Genomic DNA, 26,944 nt, shown 5'->3' on the forward strand with positions numbered 1-26,944 from the left:
TCCATCCTTCATCGTTTCATTAAACCAAAGTGTGGCGAATTGTCTTTTAAAATACATTAGTTTCAATAAACCGATGAGATGCTGGCTACTTGCGGTGGCTTAATTAAAAACAGAAATGCAGAGGAGTGAATAATATCTGTGTCGTTGTAATATTAGGCAGCGTTTAGTCAAGATAACATGTTTATATCGCTCCTGATTCCTACTTTAACCGTTTTATTCCCACCTGGACATGCATCCTTACCTCTCGTTATCAATACGTGGCCATTCAAGAATGCAGCAGCTGCAGGTAAGCCACAGTTTCGTACTGAACGTGTTTACACACAGTTGCAAAAGTTTCAGTCTGAAGTTAAGTCATGTGACATGATGGTCAAAATCCGCAGACCAACAAATGTAATGCCACCCCTATCATTTTGAACGCCAACATATTGCTTCTGTGTGTTTCTGGGCGTTAAAAAAATCATTGGATAATCACTAAGTTCTGCAATAATGAGTTTGAGGTATTTGTACTTTACTTAAGTATTTTATTTCCAATTTCCAAATTATACTTTTATCCCACTATATTTCAGAGGGAAATATTGTACTTTTTATGTCACTACATTTATGTGACAGCTTTAGTTCCTTCACAAATTAAGATTTTTGAAAAAAAAAAAAAAAAGAAAACATCAGAAAAGCTTATAAAATGTGGTGTTTTGGTTAAAAAAAATAAATTACCAAAAAAAAAAAAATTCTACAAATACATCTGCAAAATTAGGTGATGAAAAAAAATCTGTTGATTCACAGAAAATTATCAGTTATTTTGATAAATATTTCATTTTTTTCTTTTTCTAAATAAAAAAAGGTGTGTGTACTTTTTTCTTGATTATACTTACTTTTACTCTTCCACCTCTGCCCATATAACTGCTAAGTCTACCTTTGTTGATGTGCCTCTTCCAAACACCATTTTCTTTACCATCTTTGTTATTCTGAATAGTTGCTGTCAAAGTAAAGATTTTATTTATGCCTGAAAAACTTTCACAATGCTGGTTATTGAGCCTCACAACCTGACAACAAATACATTATTCAGACCATTTCATATGGATGTAAACATACCAAGTACAATTATTTAACTTTGCAGAGGAAGCACCTCAAGGTGAGCCATGACATTTGAAAGAGAAGCAGAGGTTGTCTATTATCTGCCCTCCTGCTGACAGTCTGATAAGACTTGTTATTCTGGATATACTCTTCTCTGTGCGCTGGGAAGTGCATCTGCTTTAAATTTTTAAATAATAGCTGCATGTCTAACAGTGTTGTTGGGTGCAGAGCAGCAGCGGTGGTGTTATAAATACATTAAGCAGCATATAATTATGGCTGTGTACACTGTAAATTTGAAGACTATTAGATTACTCATCATGCAAATACTGTAGTTTAATAGTAGTGTTATATTAGGCCTAGCTGTATACTAGGTCAATGACGTGGTGGATTCTTTATTAATAATTATTAATTCTGCAGGCTTTAACAAAAACAATAACAATAATAATAACAAAAAAAGTTAGTGTTTTTAGAAATAAAAATAGAAAACAAGAAGTGCAATTATAAGATTGGAATAAGTTCAGTGCAAAAAACTGAAAGAAAGATAACAATAAATAAAAATTGGAAAATAAGCAAATGAATGAAAGCATAAATAATATAAATTAAAAAAAACAATGTTTCGCTCCCTTTTTCATTTTTAATTTAGTCGGTAGACAGGAAATCTATCAGCAATTATTTTAATCCACAGTTCAATTGTTTCAGTCATTTAATTAAATTAAATATCCAGTTAAATCTATTGGCCATTCACTGGTTTCAGCCTTTTAAATGTGCTTGTTTCCGCCGTATGTGATATTCAGTGGAACCTCGTTAGGTTTTGGTCATATAAGAGATCTCCTTGGGCTTTAAAAAATTATGAAGGTAATTTAAAAAAATAATATCTCTAATCTTACCATCTTATAGACCAAACAATTAAATAATTAAGAACATTAATTGCAATTTAACTGATATTTAAAACAAATGAAATGTTTACTTTTGCCTTATTTAAACATTTAGCTACGACTGAAAGACTGAACACAATGACCCAGTTTTTCATGGTGGGAGCAGACAGAGGCTGAGGGCATGTAGAGTGGAGTGCACTGCCTGCAGTATCACAGCCTCAAGTATCATCAGGTTTCCCCCCTCACACTATCATAAAGTGTGTTTTGTATCCTTGTGACTCCACTGCAGCTTCACCGTACAACTATGTAAGACCATCAGAGTCGAAGACGGCGATAGGAAACGTGCAGAACCCACTAGGCTTCATAACTGCCATTGCCAGGTCGGCCCCGGCTCTATTTGATTTCCTTCAGGATGATACATTGGACATGTTCAAATTGAAATTGAAAATATTTTAGCATTGCTTGTGACTTATCTGTCAAGTGGATTTCCACCAGGTGCACACAACTCGCCCCCCCCTTTCCAAAAGAAATGATAGAAGCGGTGTTGAAAACATCTCAAGCAACACATCAAAACCTGCAGGTGATTAAAGTTAACTCAAAAAAATCTCACCATTTGATAGATGGATACCCTTTAATTTATCAGATGTACATCACCTCTTCTCCCCGAGGTGGGTGGGAAAATGAAAAATGTACCCAGCTATCTGTTCTGTGGGTAGATATTTAAAAGTGTAGTCTGTGAAGCCCTTACTATTGATCCGCCCATGCAGATCTCTTTTCCTTCGGGGGCTTACAGAAGCAGCTGACAATAGCAGGCTAATCTGCTCTTCCATTCTGCTGCGTTTTTCTAAGTGGAAAGGATTGTAATGCTGAGTTTGATAAATTAAAAAAAAAAAAGAATTATATCCTGAGACAAGAGCGCTTAGCAAAAGATGGTGGACTGACAGAATTCATAGAGGGATGAATCATGAATGATAGGGAGGAATTTGTGGCAGCATCCCGCTGAACACAGTGCGATGGTCTGAGAATTTAGTGGCAAGCTGGTGACAGTGGTACCAGTTGGTATTTTGATCCCCCATGGGCACTTGGGGGGATCAGTGACCAAATGCTTGTTTATTAGGGATCCATGGCACTGGTCATCCATGGCATCATCTGAACCCTAAACTCATCTGCCCAGATATGCAAATTTGACAAATAGATTTAATTAATTCCATTATTTACCCAAAACATTCAACAGAATTTAATATCGCAAACTCCAAGAAAGCATTATTTTTTGTCTAGTATTTAATTAAAGGACATGATTACTTTTTGAAAACCAGATTTGATACGGATTTAGAATATATATTAAACTCAAATCAAAGCCATATCTAGTTTGTCCAACGGCATTAGCCGTCAAAAAATGCCATGAAACGAGATGTAAATTGTGTCAACAGCACACAAACTTTAAAATTAGCTGTAGTGCTATTTATCAGCCTAGACCACTGTTGTGTGAGTTGCCGAGCGTTGGAGATATTGGCTATAGAGATGCCTTCAGCTTGTGGTACTCAAAGCACCCAAAATACATTTGAAAAACCCAAGCAAGCAATGTCTCTTCCCATAAACCATAACCTGATTACACCAGATAATCCAAAGACGTTTTTGTGAGCAGTTTCACGTGGGAACTGTTTTCTATTTTAGCAAACTTTACCAAAATGAGTTTTCAAGCTGCACTTCATTTTAGGAATATCAACTTTTGCAGTCACACAGAACATTTTGAGTCTCACTGGCTCGATTGAACAGGTGGAGGAACTCTTTTGTTCCTCAGTCAGATTCATAAACCAGATTATGGCTTCTCAGTGTACGTCGCCTCGTTCAAACACTACGTGTAGTAGGAATGATTAATTTGTCGCACTGAATCTACTTTTTGTAATGTCTTGTTTGATTTGTAGTGTTTGTAGTTGTTTTTTTTGTTTGGTTAATTTTGTTTTCGGGTAATAAAGTGTTAAATAAATGTTCGGCGGATGTAGTTGGGTTGAAAAATAAAAGTTCCTACATGAAACTGCTCACAATATGGTCTATGGATTATTTTGAGTAACCAGAACATGATTTTTGGAAAGAGACATAGCTGTTGTTGTGTTTAGTTTTTCAAATGTGTGTGTTTTTTTTGGCTTTTTGAGCACCACAAGGCGAGTGCCATCTAGTTATATTATACTGGAGAGAAGACAGACATCTCTACAGTTGATATCTCCAACATTCAGAAACTCAGACCAAAACAATCTAGACTGATAAACAGCACTGCAGATAAGAGGAAAAAAACATGTATTTTTGTCGTTTTAAGCGACCAGAATGTTTGGTGTAATACAACAGCGTGGTCCGAATTCACCAGATCGACTGGTGGAGGAGTTTCATACATACTGAGTGATTCCCTGTGTTGTGTTTTATCCTGCAGCATGGAGCGCCCTGCAGTCTGGTGGCTCAGTGTTGGATGCAGTGGAGAAGGGATGTGCCCGCTGTGAAATGGATCAGTGTGATGGCAGTGTGGGCTATGGTGGGAGCCCAGATGAGTCTGGAGAGACCACGCTGGACGCCATGATCATGAATGGGTAAACCATGGACACAAACAGCACTTTAAATTGAGAGTGAAAATAAGAAATGACAGCAAAATAAGGCCATTAACTTTTTGAAACCTGAGAAAACTGGTTTGATTTTTTTCCCAAAACATGGAAAGAAAGCAATGTGAAACAAAAGTAGTAACCCCAAAAATTTGCAAGAAATTAGTGAAAGGTACAACACCAACAAGAGACTTGGAAGAGGTGTTAAAAATATAAAATAACCCAAATAATTAGCCAAAAATTAAGGAAAGGTACAAGAAAATTAGTAAAAAAAAAAAAAAAAAAAAGGAAAGAAATTAAATTAAATTACAAAAAGGCAAAGAAGACTTGGAAGAGGTACTTAAATAATATAATAGTTATGTAATATAATTTTATATACACAATTATGATAATTAGAAATCTAGTTTTTCCCTAGCTTTTTTCTTTTTTGCACCAGGACATTTTCACCTTAACCTTATTAAAAAAATATTTTTTAAATATACTTATTTTTTGCAATTGCTTTTTGCCTTTTTCCCCACATTTTTGAAAGAAATCACACCAATTTGCCCAGGGTTCAGAGGGTTAAATATTGTGAAAGGCATCTGAAAACAGTCAGATGTCACTCCAGGTTTCAAAGGGTTAATTACACAAAAGATTGGTTACATGGAATATTTGTATACGCTTTTGGAATTAAACAGCTGTTTTATTTCAATCTGGCTGCCAGATGTGCGACTGAAAAGCAGCTGTGGAAGACTGCAGAAGTCTAGTTTTGTTTTTGCAAATCTTATGTTTTAAGCACTTAAAAAGCTTTGATGCTCTTGTTTTGAAATCCCTAAAATTGATCAAATATATTCAGAAATTCACCATTTTCGTTGTACCAGTACAATGACAATACAGACTATTCCATAAATGATCAGATATGACCCATATTTAATTAAAAACAATGACTCTAATTAGACACCTGCAGCTGTCAGTGTTGTGTTACTGTTACAATTCGTGCTGGTTCTGTCTGCATCTTTAACATTCACAGCTATTACTGGTTGACCTTTCCAGCCAGCCGTCCCTTTAATAAAGCACTAATTAAGATTCTCATTAGGATCTGAAAGCTTGCCAGTTATTAAGTCCTTAACTACAAACATTTACACACTCAGAAGTTATCGTGGAAGGCAAATGTCAGCGCGCAGTGACACACAAAAGGCAAGCAGCGTGCTGTTTGGTTTGTTATTGCTCTACAGCTTGTTCCTTCTTCTATTTTGCAGGAAAATTGACTTTTGTGGTTAGTCATGAATACATTGATAGCGGGAAGAGAATAGTCTCCCACATTCTATTCAATATAGCTGCATAAGAAATGCAGAAGCTATCACCAGCAGACATATCGTATTCTTTGACTGAGCATAAGAGTCGAAACACCTGCACAGTTTAATGCAATCTAATAAAGCGGCCCTGAAATAAATATGAGCTCTGTAACAGCTTGGAAGTATATGCATTTTTTGACATGCATTTTGGAGAATTTGACTCAAACTCTTTGGCAGCATGGAGGCTTTAGATTGTTGTGGTGGATAAATATTAGAAACATCTCTCTATGATGCAATTCATTACATCACCACAACATACTGCAGCCGCACAGATTTAGTATTTATCACAGGGGCATTTCTCGTAAATTGCATCACACAGTAAACGGGGGGTGCTGTTTTTCTATATCTCTCCATATAATGAGCTCATTCATAAATATGACATGATGTTAGCCTGAGTGGAATTTATAGACTCATTGTGTTAATTAGCTAACCGCAAACACAATATGAGAGAGACACTAGAGGTCAAAACCCTTACGACAGATACGACTTGTAAAGCAACAGAAATGTTGATTTTCTGTGACCAGCAATACGATGGAGGTGGGCGCAGTTGCAGACCTGAGAAGAATCAAGAATGCCATCGGAGTAGCGAGAGCGGTGATGGAGCACACTGAGCACACACTGCTAGTGGGAGAGTCAGGTATGTGCAGCATACTATCAGTGTGCAGCAATAAGGAGGTTATTGAGGGGGAAATCTAAGTTATTGGCCTAATAGTTGTAAAATAAAGTTATGCAAGCATACATAGCTGCTTTATGATGACTAATAAAGAGCCACTATCCTAGTAATATGCAATAAGCAACTAGCTAATGATGAATATGTGTACTCAGGGTTGGAAATTAGCACCAGCCAACAGCCAAATGCTGGGAAAATATGCAGCTGGCTGCTGGATTTGCTTTATTTACCAACGACAAAAACACTGGTAATTTGGTGAGTGGCTGTTATAAGCCAAACAAGTTAATTTCCATCCCTGTATTTACTTTAATTTTAAGTGTTACTGCGACCAGATTTTTTAAATGTCAAGATTATACCTTTTGACATTAACCATTTTTTTTTACATACAAAATTGTAAGTAAAAAATGTAAAAAAATAATCATTTAAAAAAATACCTACACCTAAAAGTGTTCAGGGTTCCCGCAGTCATGGAATACCTGGAAAAGTCATAGAATTTACGGTCTAATTTTTCAGGCCATGAAAAGTCATGGAATAACTAAAAATCATTGTAAGTTTTGAAAAAGTCATGGAATTTTTTTGTGTGTAATGAAGTTAATTGTCACAGTAATCTTCAATAATTTATGGAAGGCTAGTATCAGGTAATAATGTGAATTTTTGGAAGATATTTTCACATTATTATGTCCTACCTATCATGCAATAATTAGATGACTTATCACATTTTAGCATGAAACATTTCATGTTATGAGATAAACAGTATTTTGTTATAATGTGAAAAGTTTGTTGTTATAACATGAAATGTTTGTATGACATAATAATGTCACAATATTTTGTTAAAACTTGAAAATAATGAAGAAGCTTTTCCAACAAGAAGTTTTTCACATTATTACCTGATACTGATCAGGTTTGTTTGTTTGTTTTTTTTCTGTGTAGCAGCATTATTGCGCTTCGGTAATAACTAACATTTAGAGAAAATTCTGTTTGTGTTATATGTTGTGAAAAATCTGGGAAAATTGGATATTTTGTTAGTGGAAAACCTGAGCGTTAAGTGTCTAAATAACTCTAAATTAAACTCAGATTATGTTCCCCATTCTAAAGTGAGGTCTTAATAATGACTAATAAAGAACCAGTATGCTACTAGTCTGCATGATATGCAACGTGTTCATGGTGAATGTGTCCCTTAATATACTATAGCGTTACCCCAAGGTCTTTTTAAATGTGTAAAGTTTGAAAGAAAATGAATGAAAAGTGATTTAATGACAGACTTTGGTATTTGCATGAGTTATCTTAGTTACATTAGGGCCAAATAACATTCACCAGCAGCCGCAGTTAGTGCTGAATGCGTGGGTCGGAGCTACGTATGGTGCTCTGTCTGTAAATAGAACTATTGTATAACAAGTGCCTAGAAAAGAAACATAAATCAGAGCGTCGATTCGATTTTTCCATAAGGGGAGTAAATGAATAGAGGAGCTGGAGGAGCTCATCTCTCTGCAAGTAATTTAAAGGCAGTATTGAAACTTTTCATTCCGCCGTGATAGGCGACTTGCACATCAAATATTATGGTTCATAAGTCAAAAGAAAAAGTCATTATTTTTTTTCCAAGTAAGATTCAATTGATTAAATTAAATATTCATCTTTCCATCAATTGAAACATCATTCTTGTAGGAGCGGTAAGGTCACTGCTGGTCAAAACAGCCGCAATGTAAGACTCGTCTTCCATCACAAGCCAGAGCTACAAGCCTAAATGAGATGAGATTGCCTCCAGGCCCTTCTTTGTTTGTGACCCTTTGTTTTCCTATAACCCAAGGTCAGCGTGGGCCAGAATGTGTAACTTGACCTGAAAGTATTACTTCTCTTTTTATAGCTTCTGTGTTTGCTGAAAACATGGGCTTCATCGCAGAGGACCTGACTACCAACAACTCTGTGAATATTTTCTCACAGTGGCTGAAGGGCAACTGCCAACCTAATTATCGAAAGGTGTGTGCGTATATGTGTGTATGTGCGCATTAGAGTGTGTGTGTTTTTCTTGCTTGTGTTGGCTACAGGCGGGCTGCTTCTAAAAGATTGATAATAAGCAGAAAAAACTGACAGGCATACTAAAGAAGTTCATAAAAAAGTCAGCTTTTGAGGTAGAGGTGATGTCCTACAGCACCGGGTTGTTGCTGTTCCTTAAAACGAACCTGTTCGCTTCCTCAATAACGCCCCGAAATCTCCAGAATAAGATTTCTTTTTCCTTTTAAGTCAGCTGTTACTGTTCCAGAGAGAGTGCAGTGTCCTATTGATCCAATTTAGACCATTTTACACTTGGGGCTGTCCACTACAAGGACCTGTACTGATGACCACTGAGCGGCTTCACTGCAAACCGTAGGAGTTAAGTGCCGTATTCAAGGTTATCTCAACAGTGGCTGAGAAACACTAAAAGATACTTCTGCTTTCCAAGTTTTACACAACTGTTCATGCCGATAAATCTTTTAAATTTACCCAGAGGCAGCTGAACTGTAAAAAGGTGATTTGTGGCTGGTATTTTGTCTTATTTCTGGGTGAATAAAAATGACATGGGTCAGATTGTGGGTGTCAGATGATACATTTAAAATAAGCAAATTTAAAAAAGGTTAAAATAATAATTCTTTAATATAATTTTTTAACATTTTAACCCTCTGACTGCTGACTTTGTGTGTCTGCTCTGTCCTCTGCACTGCCAGGATTATGAGAGCAGCTTCAATCAGGTGTGTTGATAAAAGACACATTAACTGTGGAGATGTGCTGCTCAATACGATAAGAATAAGCAAAAATAATCATTTACATCGTATTTACTGAGTTGCTTTCATTGTTAAATATATTACCTTAGTTTTACATGTATGAAATGTCTAAAATTATCATTTTAAATGTGCTGCTTAAGAGAATTATTTGATCAGCGCATGGTTATTATAGGATTTGCAGCGTCGGTTTTGGTCACAGATTTTTCATCAACTGGTTTGGTTGCAGAAGTAGTTGGTCATATGAGGCTTGGCAGAGCTGGTGCAGCAGGTCATGGTGACAATTCAGGGGCATGTCTTGAAAATCAGGTGCGCAGGACTCGACTCTAGACTAGAAATTTGCTCAACTAACATTATTAAAAGACTCAATTTAACTTGACTTGATTTAGACTTGAGACAGATGACCCGATCCCAGTTTTACTGGGATACCAGTTTTGTTTTTTTGTACTAAATATTTGAATTTGTCTCAGCAATGAGAGGTTATGTTTTGTTTTTGAAACCTAAAATATATAAAACAGAAAGAGCTCCTTGTAAAATTTAAAATGTAGTACATATATTAGGGCTGTACCCAACTCAGAATTATGTCAGTCTAAATTGAAATTGATAGTTCAATACAAATATTCAACAATTTGTTTCATTTTTCGCACAAAGTTGAACGGGGCTCCGCGGGATGTTCAGTGTGACAGCGGCATTCATGTAATATAGTAATCAAGCTAACAGCACTAACGACGGATCGCAGATGTGCAACAACATTTTTTGCTGACACTAGATGTCATCAAAAGCAAGAGACTGTATCTTTTTAACTCACTGTGAGCTGTAACCACTTTCACCTTGAGGTGCGGTCTCTCCCCCTCTGTGTCGCTGCCTGCATGACTGCAGCTGCAGAGAGTAGCGTGAAAGTCAAGAGCACTCACTACGCAGCAAAAACTGGAGACCAAAACACCCCTAGGAATACACTGCACAGAAAATAACAACTGACTGTCAACTGAAGGTCTCCAACACATGATGCAAGCCTCTGACTTTAAAGGGGCAGCCCTATATATATATTCCGACAGCACTCCGAATATATAATCTAGCTCCAAAAAAAAAGAAAAGAAAAGAAAAGAAAAGAAAATCTATGTGGGAGCGGATGCTGATATTGTGGCGAGCTGGTCTTGCTTGACATATAGCAGGGACCCACTTGATTCTCACCACAGTAACTTGGGACTTGTTTGAGATTGAACGATTAAGACTTGCACATATGTGACTTACTTCCACTTCTGCATTTACCAAAATTTGTTACAGATTTAGTTAAGAGGCGTAGAAAAGACTCACCACTAATTTCTGACAAATAGCACATGACAAAAGACAGATGACTCCTAACAAACCCTACATGTTATGCCTTCAGGACTTCCAGAAATTACACGATCCATCTGGCAGTGTTTGTTTGTGTGTAAAATTTCAGATTGTTGCTGAGGTCACAGGAGAACAACTGTACCTGCATTTTTTTTTCGAACAAAAGAGAGTGTTTTCAAGATTTTTACTGTCACCAGTAAAACACAGAATAACACAGACTTTGCCTCGTGAATAATGCACAGGCACTTTCATAAAGCTGACTAGTTGATCCCAACTTTGGTTTATTAATGGCATGATGGAAGCCCTCTAAAAAGGTAATGCTGATACAGATGCACATTCTGCATAAAATGACCTTTGTTTTAACATTTCAGTTTACCTTTTATGGCCCTGTTCTGTGACTGCTTACTTAAACTCAAAATCTGACATTTTCTAGCAGAATTCCTCTTACACGTAACATCAAAGGAGGAGAATGAACTTTTCACACCTCCCTGCAGGTCAAGCTGCTTCGCTCAGACTCTCATAAGAGTAGAGAAGACACCTTGAGCTAGAGAGACAGGGAAACCTTTTCTCAAACTACACTACCCTCAGGTACAGTAGGTTGTCGGTCTCAATAAAACATGGGATTTGACTGCTGAAGGACACATTTTGGCTGCAGTAGGAATTTAAACTAGGATGTTTTGTTCATTTGACGGTTCAGTCACTGGAAATAAGATACTATAGCGAATCCAAACAGAGCAAGACTCCCTGCTGGTTATTAATATAGGTGCCAAAACCACTTTGTGACAATAGTTTCATTTCATCACATAACAGAAAATCTAAGCAAATGGCTGCAATTTACCACATCTTGATTGTGTGCTATTATAATAATTAAATCCAGGGATTAGGAAATTATGCAAACAATGTTTTCTTTCCTGTCAAAAGAATGTAATTCCAGATCCGTCCAAGTCCTGTGGACCCTACAAGCCCATGGCTACACTGCACCAGAGCATGAGGCCGCAGCATGCTAATACGCACTCCCATGACACCATAGGTAGGTTTTATCTGGAAATACACAATGTGAAGAAAAATCAGCGTTCCTCTGCCATTTTATGCAGTTTTGTATTTGAGCAATTCATTAAAACAAGACATAGATGAGAGTGTTTAGCAGCATAATGCGCCAAAAAGATAAACCTACCAAGGAAGAGGTGAGCTGGAAACAATTCTGTTTTGAGTTCCTTTTTTTCCTTTTTTGTGGTTGTGACGGTCTGGTCTGGTGTACAAGTTTAAAACAGTTTGATTTCATGCAAGCAGACTGAACCAGCATTTGTTATTATGACACGCTCTGGCAATTAAAAAGTAGCCTTCATCGGCAGCCTGTTCAAGGGTGTCGCATCGCTAAATCTGACTTATGTAGCATTAGTAATAAGCTATAGCATAATATTGTGTTTGAGTATAAACAGAGTAATGGAGCCACTGGTGTCTGACAGTCTGTAATTACCTGCTGATCTGAGCACCAGCAACATAAAGGAGGTCAAATTTCAATATGTGGGAGGGAGGTTGTGTTTGTTTACAAGAAAGTTCATTTGTTTTTTTGGGTGATGAGATGAGACATGGTAAAGTCAGTCTCAAAGAAAACTGCACCAGTATGGTAACATCTTGAATTAAAAGCAGATGGATAAGGTGAGTCGAAAAACAGACAAGGCAACTTGTAAACACTGCAGGAAAGAGTCACAGCTGCACTCCACAGCTGCATCACTGAGTCAAGATCTACACCTAATGGTAACACTCAGTGTATCGGTACAGTGTTTTGCATAATATCAAACTGGTTTGAAAATGTTTACACCAGCCTAACTCGATTCCTGCCCCATTTTAATGTGGTTTGAGCTACACTTATATGCTGATCAACGCACCTGGAGTCACGAAGAATGTGATGTGATGTTATTTTACGCTAGGGCTTTTAATTTCTCTGTCAAGTTTTCTTCTGCTATTTATGATGACTGACTGATTTCAATCTCACTTCTTTTGTTTTTGCACCAGGGATCATTGCTCTTGATCAAGATGGCCACGTGGCAGCTGGTACATCGACCAATGGATTAACTCACAAGGTTCCTGGGTATGTAGATTACGTAGATTAGTGTAGTCTGTGTGGGTTCTCAGTCATCCAGGTTTATGGTAATCCGAGGTTTCTTTTAATGGCAACTGGACGTCTTCAAAAAACCTCAACAAGTCCAGTTGCCACTTTAAAAGAAACCTTGGAGTAGATTAGTGTCATAATCTAAACTCAAAGTCTTCTCACTAGCATTTCTGAGCTTTAAACTGCATCTCATGTTTTAGCGCAATTTTTTAAATTGTCTTTTAAATATAAGAGTTATACATTATAATTGTAAGATATCATAATATGAGCTATTTAATAGTGAAAAAGCTGTTGGGACTATTTTTCAGTTAGACAAATTTTAGTTTGGTTTAAAAGGTTCCTAAATTGATTGCAAATAAAATGCCAGTCTGCTAATCTGAGTGCTTCAGTGTAGTTATTTGGTAGCCATTAGTTTCACTGTCAGTATTTTATAGATGCTACTTACAAGATAGAGTTAAACTGTCATATTTCTGTCCTGCAGTCGTGTTGGGGACTCTCCTATCGTTGGAGCAGGGGCCTATGCAGACAGCTCAGCTGGTGGTGCTGCTGCTACCGGAGACGGAGACCTCATGATGCGCTTTCTGCCAAGGTAACTATTGTTTGCTACAGTTTCTACCTCAGCTGAAAATGTAGTCATCCGTCAGAATATCACTAACAGAGCTGTTGACCGGATCACCACCTCTAACCAGGGTTTATTGGCCCTTTTTTGAATAACGGGACCGTTACGTGACTTTTTCCTTGACAAAAAGAATTGTGTTTTTTAGGGGATATTGACATCTTTGACACATGTAGTTTTTAAACAGCCAATTTCTGGTGGGAACCTCTTGCTGCAAGTGCAACAATGGGATTATAAAGAGTGGAGGCGTGACTACATTGCCCCAAAACTGTCATTTGCACAGAAGAGTCAAGATTTTTTTTTAGAGACTAAAGCTGCTGTTTGTTTCCAGGCTGTGAGAATCTGCCAGTCTCAGAAGGATTCTTTTTTAAGATTTATTTATCCAGGATGGTTTGGGGAGCACACATACAGTTTTTTTTAAAAGTTGTGCTCAGCTTTACATTCACAGTCACACACAGACACACCTGAGGGCTGTCTATTTCAATCATAGTTTTCTTAGTCACCTCCTGAAACGATTTGGGGTTGCGTTTTTCAAGAAGACCTTGCTACTAGTGGACTGAAGTGTGATTATAATTCTGTCTCCATGCCCACATTTTTGTAAGTATGGTTGCACAAGCCCTCCCAGAGACTTCACTGTAGCAGTAACACATCATCACAAGCAATGGTCTGTTTCCAAAATACATCTGTGGTGTATGTTAGTCCTATATCCATGGTTCTTACACATTTTCCATTTCAAAATTTCACATTTTTTCAGAGTCAAATTTACAAACTTCTTGGTTGCTTTTTTCCCAGACCATATTTGACATCTTAGTACAAACAGCCAGCCCTCAGAAAACTGGCATATATCCACTGTGGCTGTGTACTCATCCCTGCCCAAATAATAATAATAATAGATAATAGATAATCTATCATTGTTTCCAAAATGAACCAAAATGAGTTGAAAAAAAGTTAAATAATTTTTATATTTGCTCAGCCTGTTTCATTCACTGTGCTCAGAAACAACTATAAGTGCTGCATATTTTCTAATGCTACAAATGCAAGCAGTGTGACGCGGCCCTGAGCGTCTATTCTGTGCTTAATCTCGGTGTTTTTTTCCTGAGAGCAGAGAACTGAAAAATTTTGATCTCTGGGTAAAATGCTGCGCTAACCGTCCAATCACAGTGAAGGAGGAGAAAATACCGCAACAATACATATCAGCTGGTCAAAAAAGTCCTGAATCTCCCCTCTAAAAAGTTTTATTAGATGCATTACACTCAAACTAATTAGCTTGCTATCAAATGTGGAAAATTACACTTAACACGGCACCTGTCAGAAGCTTTTGACACGTTTTCCTCTTAAAAATCCCAAACGTCAACAGAGGCTGATTTTCAGAAATGACATCGTGTCACTCATTGTTTTAAACATTTGACCCCAGGCTAATGGACTTAATGGCGCCAACAGTGTTTGTGAAGTGCAACTAATTTGCATCACGGTGATGGTAAATTACTACGATTTCTCCTTATTTGCTGATTTTACACACTTGTGAACACCTAAAAAAAAAATAAAAAAAAAAAGTAGCGTGACAACTCTGTTGCATGCCATAGAGTGCGGCTGGCAGTCCTAATTTTGCTAATCATACTTAAGCTGTGTTTCTTGACATCAGATTTGTTTGCATCAAATTTATCCCAAACCTTAATCTCACTCACATCCCTATCATCATGCTGGTTGGTGGCCCTGACAGCACTGGTTAGTTTTGCCTCATGTGTGCTGCGTGTAATCCTGCCAACAGTTACTTGGCCGTGGAGCTGATGAGGGCCGGGGCAGATCCCTCGGCAGCCTGCAAGACGGCCATTTCCAGAATCAAGAGGCATTACTCGGAGTTCTTTGGAGCCATCATCTGTGCTAACACAACAGGCCATTATGGTGAGTGTTAAGGTTCACAAATACAGACTGTTCAGCTACTGGCACAGGTACTGAGGCACACACCTGACACACACACACACTCGCATCTACGGAGACGTCGACAAGCAGATGAATATGCATGAATCTATTGATGAGAGAAGTCTTTTCCAACTGCATTAGCTTTCAGTTTGAATAGATAATTAGTGGGCAGGTTAAACTTTCAGAATTAACTTCTGAAAAATGTATTCAAAAACATTTATAAGACCATCGAGTTTAAATTAGGCTTCTTCTCAGTCATCATAATACTGCCTCTAGTTACTTTCTATATATAACTGATTGTCTCTTACATAGCCATGCTACAGCAAAAGGGTATCAGTCATTTAAAATATGCGTCTGAATTTATAAGCTCTGCATTTGCCACTTTGAAAATTAAAATATGGTTATTTTTTTATTCAAATATAAATAATTTTTTTTCACTGGTTTAGATCCAAAAATTGAGGTTTCTGGGGGTTTTTTGAAGAAAAAAATAATGAAAAAATAAATAAATAAATATATGTATAAAGACTTGGACTTTGGGATCTGAATTTCATCAGTCAGATTTGTCTGGTGATCTATTTGAATTTCTACAACCTGAATCTTTTTCATATCGGAATCTCACCAACTTTTTTTAGCAAGCTGAATCTCTCTTTTTTTTTGTTTTTAATTTTGATGGTTATTTTTTTTATACCACGATTTGTGAAAAAATATATTTAAATCCAGCTGTCAAACTGAAAATAAAAAAAACTTCATATTCTAATTTCCAAGACTCAGAAAAAATAAAATACATGGTTTTCAAAGTAAAATATTTTAATGCTATGAATTTAATGGTGTTTAAATTTCAATATTAAAGTATTCTATCATTGTTAAAATAAAATACGTATGTCTCTTATTTGCTTCCATACATAGTCTTACAAATTCAAATTTAATACTATTTAATAATTTAATAAAGGACCTGAGTATTATCAAAAAGAAAAAATCTGAAACTTTGAACTTTGAAATTAGGCCTGGTAAAAAAAAAAAAAAAAAAGTAGGTTATTGACTCTGACTGGCACTTTGACAGTGAGCTCTCAAGCTGTTTGGCTGTAAAAGTATGACTCAAGCTTGATGTTATTTTGTGATCTTTGCTTTCACGGATTTTTTTCAGAGATCTGTTTAACAGAAGGAATGTGATCAGACTTATTAGCTTTCACATGGCAAATCTATATACAGATCACATTTTAATGCCAGTATAAAATTGGGGCCTTAATGAGAAAGGGGTAGAAATGTTATTTCACCTGTAGTCTTTAATTTTCCTGTCTTTGATCTCCTAAGGTGCAGCCTGTAACAAAGTCCCTGGCCTCTCCCAGTTTCACTACATGGTGTCCAGCTCAGAGTCAGACACACCGCTCCTGAAATCTGTGGACTGCTTTTAAATTGTGTTCATCTCTTTGATATACTTAATGATTTAACAGTCCCCATACTGTATTTTTATGCTGATGATTTTGGTTTTAATTCATGAATAAAATGTGATATAAAACATTTATCATTTGAAATGTAATTTTGTTGCTGTGACTTGTTTGGATTCTTCATTTATCTCATACTTTGCTTGAGAAAACTGGAAAATGGATATAGATGGGGCATGATACAAATCCAATGCAAAAGGACACTTGATTCGGCACATTTTAGCATAAACGTGTTTTTGCATGACATGAAGGTCATGCAGTTGAAAAGTATTCCCCATAAAATGTATAGTTCAGTACAAACCTGTGTGTTTCACAAAGTTAATGACTGAGGTATCTGCGTCCCGTCTATGTCCATTTATATATCTGAACATATAGGCATCGGGGTTTCACTTTAATGCATTGTTAAGACACATTAACAACCAGGGAGGATGGATACCCCCGGTCCATTCTCTGCCCACTGGAAAAAGTCACACTGTTTACCCTTTTGAAAGCTGCAGGTGTAGAAATTTCGTCCATTGTTGGGTCCCAGTTTCAGAACCGTCCTCATTAAGCAGCGTTTCCCATGGTGACAGGAAGGGAAGTGTAAGTCAGCCCACTGCAACGGAGGAAGCAAGGTTTTAAAAACTTTGTTGTCAACTCTTTTCCAGCATTTAAATTTGATGTGAACATATAACAGTGACTACATACATGCACAAAATATTCTGTATTTCCCCCTATTCCAAAATATTCCTTCTGAGCTGTTAACTGGATATTCCACTAATATTCCTGATTACATCCAGCTGTGCATACTCTGAGTTATGTGCCCTAACATGTTGTGAACTACATCAAAATATGGAAAAGTGGAGCATCTGTCACTTCAAAGATGCTTGAGTTTTTCATCACTGCTGCATCTCTTTTGCCATTTTACTCCCAAAATGCCAAATTTTACTTAAAGGTACACACCCACCTACCTTTGCTCACTGAATCAAAGATGTTCAGGACTTTCTCAAATAAGGGAAAACTAAATACTCATTAAGGGCTCCATATGATATTTCATATAGTATAGGATCCTTTCTTAATCACATTTAAGATAAAATTATACTGCAAGCTGTTCTGTAAAAAGTCAGAATTAGATATGCTCACTTAATACAGCTTACAACCATTCTGCCCTGCAAAAGTTTTTTTTTAAATGTTTACACCTATAAGGGGTTGTCTTGATATTTTATGTTTTTTTTATTGCTATGTTCTGCTTTTTTTCTTTACTGTGTACAACATATGTCACTGAAATGATTATCATACAGTTTTTAAACACAATCAAAAACCACAATAAACAAAGTGAAAATAAAAAAATAAAAAAATAATTTTCAAATAAAATACTCAATTTGAATAAAAACATTTATCGAGGGGAGAAAAAAAGAGTTTTCCACTGGTGGCAGACTTGTTGGACCGAACAAACACAGACTCCCTCTTTCATTCCTTCATCCACCTTCTTAAGAACCGTGTTGCAATATTTCCTTGAAACCAAAAATCTGTTGATATTAAAGTCTTTTATGTTTAAAAGTAAGTGTGTTTCTCTTTCTGATCAGAAAAGTGGGATTTTCTTTTGGGCGTGCATCTCTTCCACAGCCCTGCAAACTGTTGGCTGGTTGGTTTGTGTAAATTGAATCCACGGCTACACAAAGAGCCGACTGTAAACAGACGATATGCCGTTTGTAGCAAACCACGAGAAAAAAAAACACAAATTGAGATGCATATTCCTAATGTGCCGTATAAATGTCCGAAAAATGAACCCATTAAACCCAGAATAATACTGACATATCCCACATGTCTGAATCAGAAGCTGCTACATTCTGAATATGGTGTAATTCAGAATATAAAAAGGAAACACGCTTTTTACATGACCTGCATCAAATGTGGAATATTGTCATTTTTGGAATAAAATTTGAGTATGAGCATGCATATAAACATACCCAATGTTCGTGTAAAGGCTACAACTCAATAGACTTTAAAAATTAACATTTATTTTTCAGGCAGTGTCATGAAGATAAGTTGCTTTCCATTTTCACCTCAAAGAAGTTGCATTTGGTCTCTCTGGGAAGCGAGCAGGCGTAGAACTGTCGTCCCTTATTCTCCCCCTCCTTGTGGACCACTCTGAGGACAGCTGGGCGACGATGGGATGCACAACAAGGGGAGCTGGGACCAGAAGAAACGGACGAGCTGCGGCTCATCCTCTCTGTTTTGCGCGTACTGACAGCGGTGAAGAAAACAGTCTTATTAGTTGAAAACAGATTGGAAATGAAACACGAGCACACCTGTCACATCAACCCTTATTAGCCAGCAAACAACTTCTCTTCAAATGTTTGGGGTGATTCGTGTTGGTCATAATGGTATTTGCATGGTATCCCACTATAGCTATTTATCATCCTCAACTTTTTTTTTCATTTAACAATGTTGCATGGGAAATTTCACCGTCATATGCTTTTTTTTCCCACTTATCTCCCTGAGGTTGCAAAAAACTTCTCTCATTATAAACTTATTCATGAATAGCCAAGCGAGAGATTCACTCACCCTGAGTTGGGGGCTCCATTTTGAGCATTGTTACTGGGAAAGGGACTGTGATCAATTCTCATTTTCTTGGATGGGTGACTGTAGGAGGCCAGTGATTCCCCATTGGAGAGCTCGGCACTTTGCCTCTGCCAGCCACCAGAGGCATAATTGGGGCTTGTTTTCCCTTGGCAGACGCTGTATTTATATAAACCTCGCTCTGCCGCCAAGGAATTCAAATGACTGCCGGCTGGGGAGAGTGGGGAGTTTACAGGCTTTGGCTTCTTGCTCAAGTCGGAGAAAACAAGGGTGGAAGTCCCGAATGCGGACCTCCAGTTGACTTTGAGCTCCTCTTGTGGCTTCTTGAAAGCAGTGCAGGGATATTTAATCAAATCGCTGGTGAAGGGTGATGCCTCAGAGTTAATGTCATCTTTGCAGACTGTGGAGACGGAGCAAGAGTGAGAAACTCATTTCATGTTCAGCAGCTGCAGCTTATTCTGATGCACTGGCTGCTTCTCATAAAAATGCAGGTTGTTGTTGGCTTTAAGTGGTTATCTCGCCATAAAATTTACCAGTAAGCGGCAGACGGCAGCGCTGTGTCGTCAAATAAAATGTCACACAATCTGTTGTAGGGAAGCCCTGATGCAAAATTCTGTGAAATGAGCCCCCATATCATAAAACCCGGAAAATAAGTGCATGTTTTCGGTAATGGTGAACTACGGTGCCTGACAGAGTCATTAACACAGAGCTGTGAATAAGCATTACCCTCCCCTCCCTCCAAAAACCATTAATGTGCCCTTGAGCAACCCACTTAACCCCCAGCTGTTTTTAGAGAAGCAGCTCAGTGGTCAGCAGTAGAAATATATAACTGTACAAATGCAAATCAGGGTATTACTGAGGAGAGCAAGTGTACTCAGTCAACTTTCCCTAGAGAAACAGGAGTCCATTAATAATTTCACAGATTTTAAGGGGAGACACTGCAGTTTTTTCATGCACTGGTCAGGTTTGAGATATTGAGCTATTATGCTTCCATAACATCTCCTCTTTTCAGACTAGTGGAAAAAGACATCTAAAATACATATTAAGGGGTTATTCATATCTCTGGCTCTTATTTATGTAGTGTGAAAGCGCTTTGAGTGGCCAATAAGACTAGAAAAGTGCTACACAAGTACAGTCCAATAACCATTTAATTAGATAAGGCCTCATTTGCATATTTTAAACATTCATTCATTCATTTTTCCATAGCTGCTTATCCTGTTAGGGGTCACACGGGGGCTGGAGCCTGACACTGGGCCAGAGGCGGGGTTCACCCTGAACAGGTCACCAGACTATCGCAGGGCTGACACACAGAGACAGACCATTCACACTCACATTCACGTCTACTGACAATTTATAGTCACCAATTAACCTGCACGTCTTCTGACTGTGGGAGGAAGCTGGAAAACCCACAGAAAACCCACACTGACACTTGGAGAACATGCAAACTCTACAGGCCCGGGTTCGAACCCTCTTGATGTTATATTTGAACATGAACTATGTTAGATTTAAACATAAGACTTCAAAAAACGTAATACTTAATGTATTCATACTTAAACCAAAGGAATTGTTCAAATGTAATTAAGTAATCAACTGGGGAAGTTTCTTGGTGGTATGAAATAGTTTAGTCCCCAAGTCACCTGTAGAGTAACTGTCACCTTATATTTTATTTAAAAATTGTATGGAATTTTACAATACATATCAAGATATTTTCTCAAATGTAGTTTTTTTTCTAATACTTTGAGCCAGTAATCTCTACTTCAGTAACACTTTCAGTAACAACCTTATTTGCATATTTAAACACAGATTGTTATGATATGAGTAATAAACTGGGGAAGTTTCATGGTGATATCTATTAGCTAAATTGTGTTATCCTAGTCCCCAGTAGTGTCTTTTTTTATTTATTTTTTTATTTTAAACAATGGAATTTAACAACACATAACTTCAAAGGCAATTTTCTCAAAATGAGTTTTTGCTCATACTTTGACCCCAAAATCTCCACTTCAGTAGCAAACCTTCTAGTTTTATTCCTATCAATATTCTGAAGGTTTTATGGAGGGTTTTTTTCATATATCATTCATAGCCTGATTTATAGAACATTTTATTTTAAAAAACATGGCGAAAATTGATTTTTTTTTTTGGACAGTACTTTCTTATTTATGGTGAGATAAAATTAGTTATATAAAAGCCCCTTTCTGAAAATCTTTGAATCTAAGAGTTTTTAACTCATCATTATTCAATGTTGAGATTTTTGTTCTGGTAATTCATACCAATCATTTGCAAATTATATATAATGACAACATTAGAAAATAACTGTCTTAATGTAAGAAATCAGCTGTAAAAGTTTCACAGGGATATCTGTTAATTAAAAGTTTTACCATATTCATCTGTGCGTTTCTCCCGAAAGGAACTGTTCATCTGAAACTACTGTCATGACTTACTCACACTTAAGCTAGTTAAAAAATGCAGGTGAACTTTGCACATACTCAACTTGGCACATTTAGATTAAGTGGACTCATATTTAAACAGTTGAGGAGAACTTTTTTCAAACTCAGCTGGGTATAAGTCCCTGTAGAAAAAAAAACCTGTTCAATCTCCTTTGGAAGTTTTCGTGTTTTATAGTTTTAAAACAGTGGTTCTCAAACTCTTTATCATTAATGTACCACCTTTAGTTAATGACTGCATTAAAAATAAGAATACTGAATATAAAATGCAGTTTGTGAAACTTGAAATTACTTTTTGTATTGAACTTATTATAGTGTGATTGTTTGAGGAATTATGCACAAAGAATTTTCTTTTAATTTTTGTTTTGTTTTTAATCCCATGCAACCCGTGCAGGACTCCAAAGTACCCCAAAGGGTACCTGTAACCTGTGAGAAACACTGTTTCAAAACACTTAATCAAGGACATTTGTTGTGACCTTCCCTTCTATGTCTAATTGTACGAAAATCTCTGCGAAGTAATCAAAATCTCTTTCAAAAAGGCACTATACATGCAGCCACAGGCCTGAAAATGGTTTCTGTTCTGCCCAAAGTGTAATTTATTTGGACTGAGAGCATTATTTAAACCTGCAGGAGTCAATACAACAATGTAAATCTGACATATGATGGTGTGCAATTTATAAATGCTTGGAAAGCGAAGCATAATGGGCAAATTGTCTTCTTGAGTGATTCTCATACATCTGAGCAACCAGATATCATTTGAGTAATACATGACTTGAAATTTGACAGTACGATCCTAAAAAGATAAAAACTATAAAATACAACAGATAAACCATCCAACTGTTTTTTTTTCAACAGAAAGACAGCAAGAACATTTCTCTCAAACATTACTCCGCTGCTGCCATAATGTATCTCAAGACAGCCTGAGAAAAATGACCAACTGACAGACACGCTCATTACTTGTGCAGCAATACACTCTACACACACACGCACACACACACACGCACACGCACACACACACAAAACAACTGCTGCTTGACTGCAGTTTCACTTCAACACCTCGGTGTCTGGTGCCTTGCTCAGAAGTACTTAAGTGTCAGTGGCAAACAGTATCACTCAGGGATCATTCAGCTAAACAGCAAAACTACAGCTACTGTTATTTTATCTCTTGCTAACAAGGACCTTCTGTCACCCCATTAAACTGAGTAAGTGTAAAAATGCAACATTTCACTCACCCTCTGGTCTTGGAGTGAGGCAGGCGTCACAGGCTTTCGCTGCTGGCTGGTTGATGAGCGTGCAAAGTTGACAGGCCCAGTCCTCTTCCTCCCTCTTAGCCACGTTATCATTGGTTTTCTCGTTGTAGGCCCAGCCAATCAAACTGTTTCTGACTGGGAGTTTACTGGACAAAAAGAAAAAACACAAGACAGACTAATAAGCGTTTGCTGCTAAAAAAAAAAGGCGTACTTATGAGTAAAACATGCACACTGTTTCTGTGTAAAATAAAATAAAAAACCCTCACAAACGTTTAGTACACTGTTACCATTTGTCACCATTTGCTTCAATCATTTGGGAGATTGGTGCCTTTTCCCCATGAAACCTCAGCAGGGTTATGTGGACTATAAAACTTCACCTGACTTTCCATCGTCATGAGGGTGAGTGGATAATGACCGAAATTTCATTTTTGGGGGAACTAACCCTTTAAGACTTTTTAAAGATCTGTGGGAAGCTTGTAATCTGCATGAAATAAAGCGAAAAATGTCCACTTACAGTAAACAATTTGACCCAGACAGACATGATCACTTTAAGCTGTTTCCATTATATTACACGCAACTAATACTGCAAGTGCAAAATGACACTAAATCCAAAATATTCAACAGCTATTACTGTAACCTGATGACAGAAAAAAAAACAGGCAAAGAGGCAGTTTAAACTAGACAAACATTTCCAGTTCAAGCAGAGGGTGAAGATATGCAACAAGACTTGTTTCGTTTAATTGCTTCAAGCATACATGTTAGTGCTCTGACATGAGGCCCGACGATGTTTGACAAGGAGGCAAATCAGCAACGCCAACAGTCACAGACGAGGGAAAGTAGCGGCGGCTTTCAGGAAACTTTCCTCACAGATTGCTTTATCAGCTGTGTAATGCGTTGTAAGGGCTTTAGGCTCTAACCCCTCTGAAAGCTTTGCTCAAATACAACCCAGGAGGTGTTGAGCCTGTGCCCTGTCTGGCAAACACAGCCTTATATGCGCATTAATTTCCCCCCATAACACTTCCCACTCCCTGCCAAGCCCATCTGCCTGCAAAGATGGCCTCTCTAAATTTGAACGTATTATCTAAAAAGGCTGTAGAACTTTCTGCAAAGACTAGGTTTGGAAAAATGACACCTAGCTTTACCGTGTTGCTTTTGGTATTACAGTAAAATCCTGTATGGAATGCGTTATTGAAAAGAATCAAGCATCATCTGGTAAATTTCTTGAAAATGCACTAAATGTAAGCCAAACAATTTCCCTTTTCTGAAAAATGATATGGTCTTTTATCTTACCTCAGGAACTGGGAACATTATTGCTGTCACATATATTTAACAACACCCAAAATTCAGTGAAACAAGAATGCAAGACAATACGTTTTCAGTCAAAGTGCCAAAGATCTGTGAGGATTTCTACCTGATGTCGACCCCGCTGGGATCTCCCTTCTGACAGCTTTCGCAGAAGTAAGTCATCCTGCCGTTGTCTCCAAGACGACAGACTGTGATGACATGAGAGCACTGGCCACACTGGGGACGCTTGTAGACTTTGTAATGTTTGTAGAGAGGAGAGCCAGATTTGCGACACTGATAGAGAAGAGGAGGGCAGACACGAGTGAATAAAAAGACAAGGATAAAGAGAACAAGAAAAAATAAACATTCACCTTTCCTTTCTTGTCTCTTATGCAGGGACAGGAATATTTGTTTTAGCTGTTCTCTAGGCAACTGGGCTTTGACTTTTCTCTCTCTATCCATGGCAAAATGGGATTTTAAGCTCATTTTTTATTGCAAGTCAGTCTAAATGAGGTGAGTTTAATACCTACAAGTAAATGTGTATCCATTTTAATATGCACATACAGATCTACAATTAACACCAAAACTATTTTAATTACAGGGCTGGAAATACCACATGTATATGCACGGTAGTGCACATAAAATCTGAGCTGTGCACGTAATTTTCAGCTCTATATGGTACATGTAACTTAGTACAGCTGACAACTCTTCAAACATTCTCACGCTGCACATCCTTTTTCTCACGCAGTGAAAACCAAATCTATAAGTGACAGAGCTGGGATCAAGTTATTATTTTGCAAGTCATAAGTAAGTCTCAAGTCTTGGCACTCAAGTGTCAAGACAAGCTCAAAGTCAGGACAGGCAAGTTGCGAGTCAAGTTCCAAGTCCTATATTTTGAGTTTTTGGTCCTCGACAGATCTTAATGCATTTTTCGCAAAATGTTATGCCATTTAAACAGCAAAGTAATAATATATATTAAATTTGAAAAAATCATGACTTCTATTAAAAAAATTGCATGTGTTTGTTAAAACATGTTTGTTGGAAATTGTTGCCTTTGTCTGTAATTTTCTACCCATTTTTGGGTGACCGCCGCATACTTTTTGTGCATGAACAAAATCACCATTTTTTCCAACTGGTGCTCAGTAACTTAACATTTGTTCTTCATGGTTCTCTCCTGCAACCTGACATGGTGTTACAAATTGGTTCAAACTAAATGGATCTGGGGAATTAAGTGTCTACTTAATGGGAACAAATAGTTAGTTGATTTAGGAAATGGACACAAATTTAATACGTGGCACACGTTTTAAATAACATTCTTTACAGGTCCAAGTCGAGTGTAACTTTATCAAATTTGTGGCTCAAACCTGACTTACATCTGAGTCATATGACTCACCTACCTTCCCTTCATCAAACTGCTGGAGGCTGATTAAAGGATGATCAGTGAATTACTGTTTAAATAAACAAAAATCAATATCTTCATGCTGACTTTCCAATATTAGTGAAAATTATTATTATAAACTGGTTTCATTCAGCACACTTAATAATCAATAATGAGTCAGTGACATTTACTTATATACAAGTTAATTAATATGAATAAATACTCTATACAATAGAAGTCACCAAAGAAGCTTTCATATAAAGTTTGCTGAGAAGCTACTCAAAATGTTCCAAAATTTTAAGTAATTTCATGCTGCATCACTGTAATTTCGATCTGTTTGCAGCCATGGTGGAAGTGTGGATAAGGACAGACAAATACACCAGATAGAGCAGGAAAATCTTTTTGGTTCAGGTAAAAAAAAAATATTTGGAGCATGTCCATGTAATTTTAAATGTAACATGCACCAGTGCATGTACACAAAAAAGTATTTGAAGCCCTGATGTGTTTGTGCCATTGATGTACAAATGTCTAACCTTGTAAAACAGAAGAGTGAAATCACGTGTCATCTTCACCAAGTGATGGATCTGCTCGTCTGTCAGCTGTTGAACCTAAGAATGAAGCACCAGAGTTGTTTACAGTTCACAGCTTGAGAGAGAATAAACTTTTGTTTAGCTCCACATTTCAAAGCAGAGATGAGGGGTGCTTCACAGTCAGCAAATCAATAATACAAGCAGCGTTAAAACAATAAAAACACCAGACATGAATGAAAAACTGGATTTAAAATGATGCAACAGAGAAAAATTACATTGAATGCATTTCTAAGTCCTGACTCGAGCTCACACAGTGTAAGAAAGATCTCAAGCACACAAACACACACACCACTTGTAGCTCTTTCAGGACACCTAGGGGCTCGATAATGGAGGGGAAGCTCATAAAGATTCAGTGGTCCCAAAAGAAGAAAGGGCCAAAAGTCGTAGATTAATGTTTTGGTTCAGTGTGCTAAATTCTTAAACCCTGTCTTATACTTTCTAAGCGAAGCAGAGCAAAGCCCCTGGTAATAGTTGAGTAATAGAAGTATTCATGCTGCAAAGTGTCTCTTACTGGCAATGGATAGGTCACTCTAAAAAGAGAAGAAATAAAAAGGGACACTTTTCTTTCATATTTGGCCGAATGAAAATATTCCCCAAGAGCAGTGTGAAGCTTTGGATCTCACGTTTCCCGTAAAGTACGTTACACATTCTTTTTTTATGTTTTCATCATTTGTACTGTCAAGCACTGCTTACTTCTTAAACAAAGCTGCACATTTCTGCAT

At 37.3% G+C, this 26,944-nt stretch overlaps 2 protein-coding genes across 2 annotated transcripts in view; one reads left to right on the forward strand and one right to left on the reverse strand.

The window, feature by feature from the left end:
• On the forward strand, nucleotides 1–16,795 carry aga (aspartylglucosaminidase). Its single transcript, XM_042493600.1, has 9 exons — nucleotides 1–286; nucleotides 4,372–4,525; nucleotides 6,393–6,505; nucleotides 8,400–8,512; nucleotides 11,548–11,656; nucleotides 12,643–12,718; nucleotides 13,221–13,328; nucleotides 15,124–15,257; nucleotides 16,587–16,795. Exons 1-9 carry the CDS (start codon nucleotides 178–180, stop codon nucleotides 16,685–16,687), a joined length of 1,017 nt encoding a protein of 338 aa, XP_042349534.1. The 5' UTR covers nucleotides 1–177; the 3' UTR covers nucleotides 16,688–16,795.
• neil3 (nei-like DNA glycosylase 3) overlaps nucleotides 16,786–26,944 on the reverse strand; it is a 13,887-nt gene continuing 3,728 nt past the window's right edge. Inside the window, exons 5-10 of the mRNA XM_042493599.1 lie at nucleotides 26,166–26,240; nucleotides 24,382–24,548; nucleotides 22,953–23,116; nucleotides 19,265–19,679; nucleotides 18,763–18,943; nucleotides 16,786–17,312 (exon numbers count right to left, since the gene is read on the reverse strand). Coding sequence (XP_042349533.1) covers nucleotides 17,130–17,312; nucleotides 18,763–18,943; nucleotides 19,265–19,679; nucleotides 22,953–23,116; nucleotides 24,382–24,548; nucleotides 26,166–26,240 — 1,185 coding nt within the window. The 3' untranslated portion in view covers nucleotides 16,786–17,129. The remainder of the gene's footprint in view (nucleotides 17,313–18,762; nucleotides 18,944–19,264; nucleotides 19,680–22,952; nucleotides 23,117–24,381; nucleotides 24,549–26,165; nucleotides 26,241–26,944) is intronic.

Source organism: Plectropomus leopardus, chromosome 9, assembly GCF_008729295.1.
Source record: "Plectropomus leopardus isolate mb chromosome 9, YSFRI_Pleo_2.0, whole genome shotgun sequence".
Lineage (NCBI taxonomy): Eukaryota > Metazoa > Chordata > Actinopteri > Perciformes > Serranidae > Plectropomus > Plectropomus leopardus.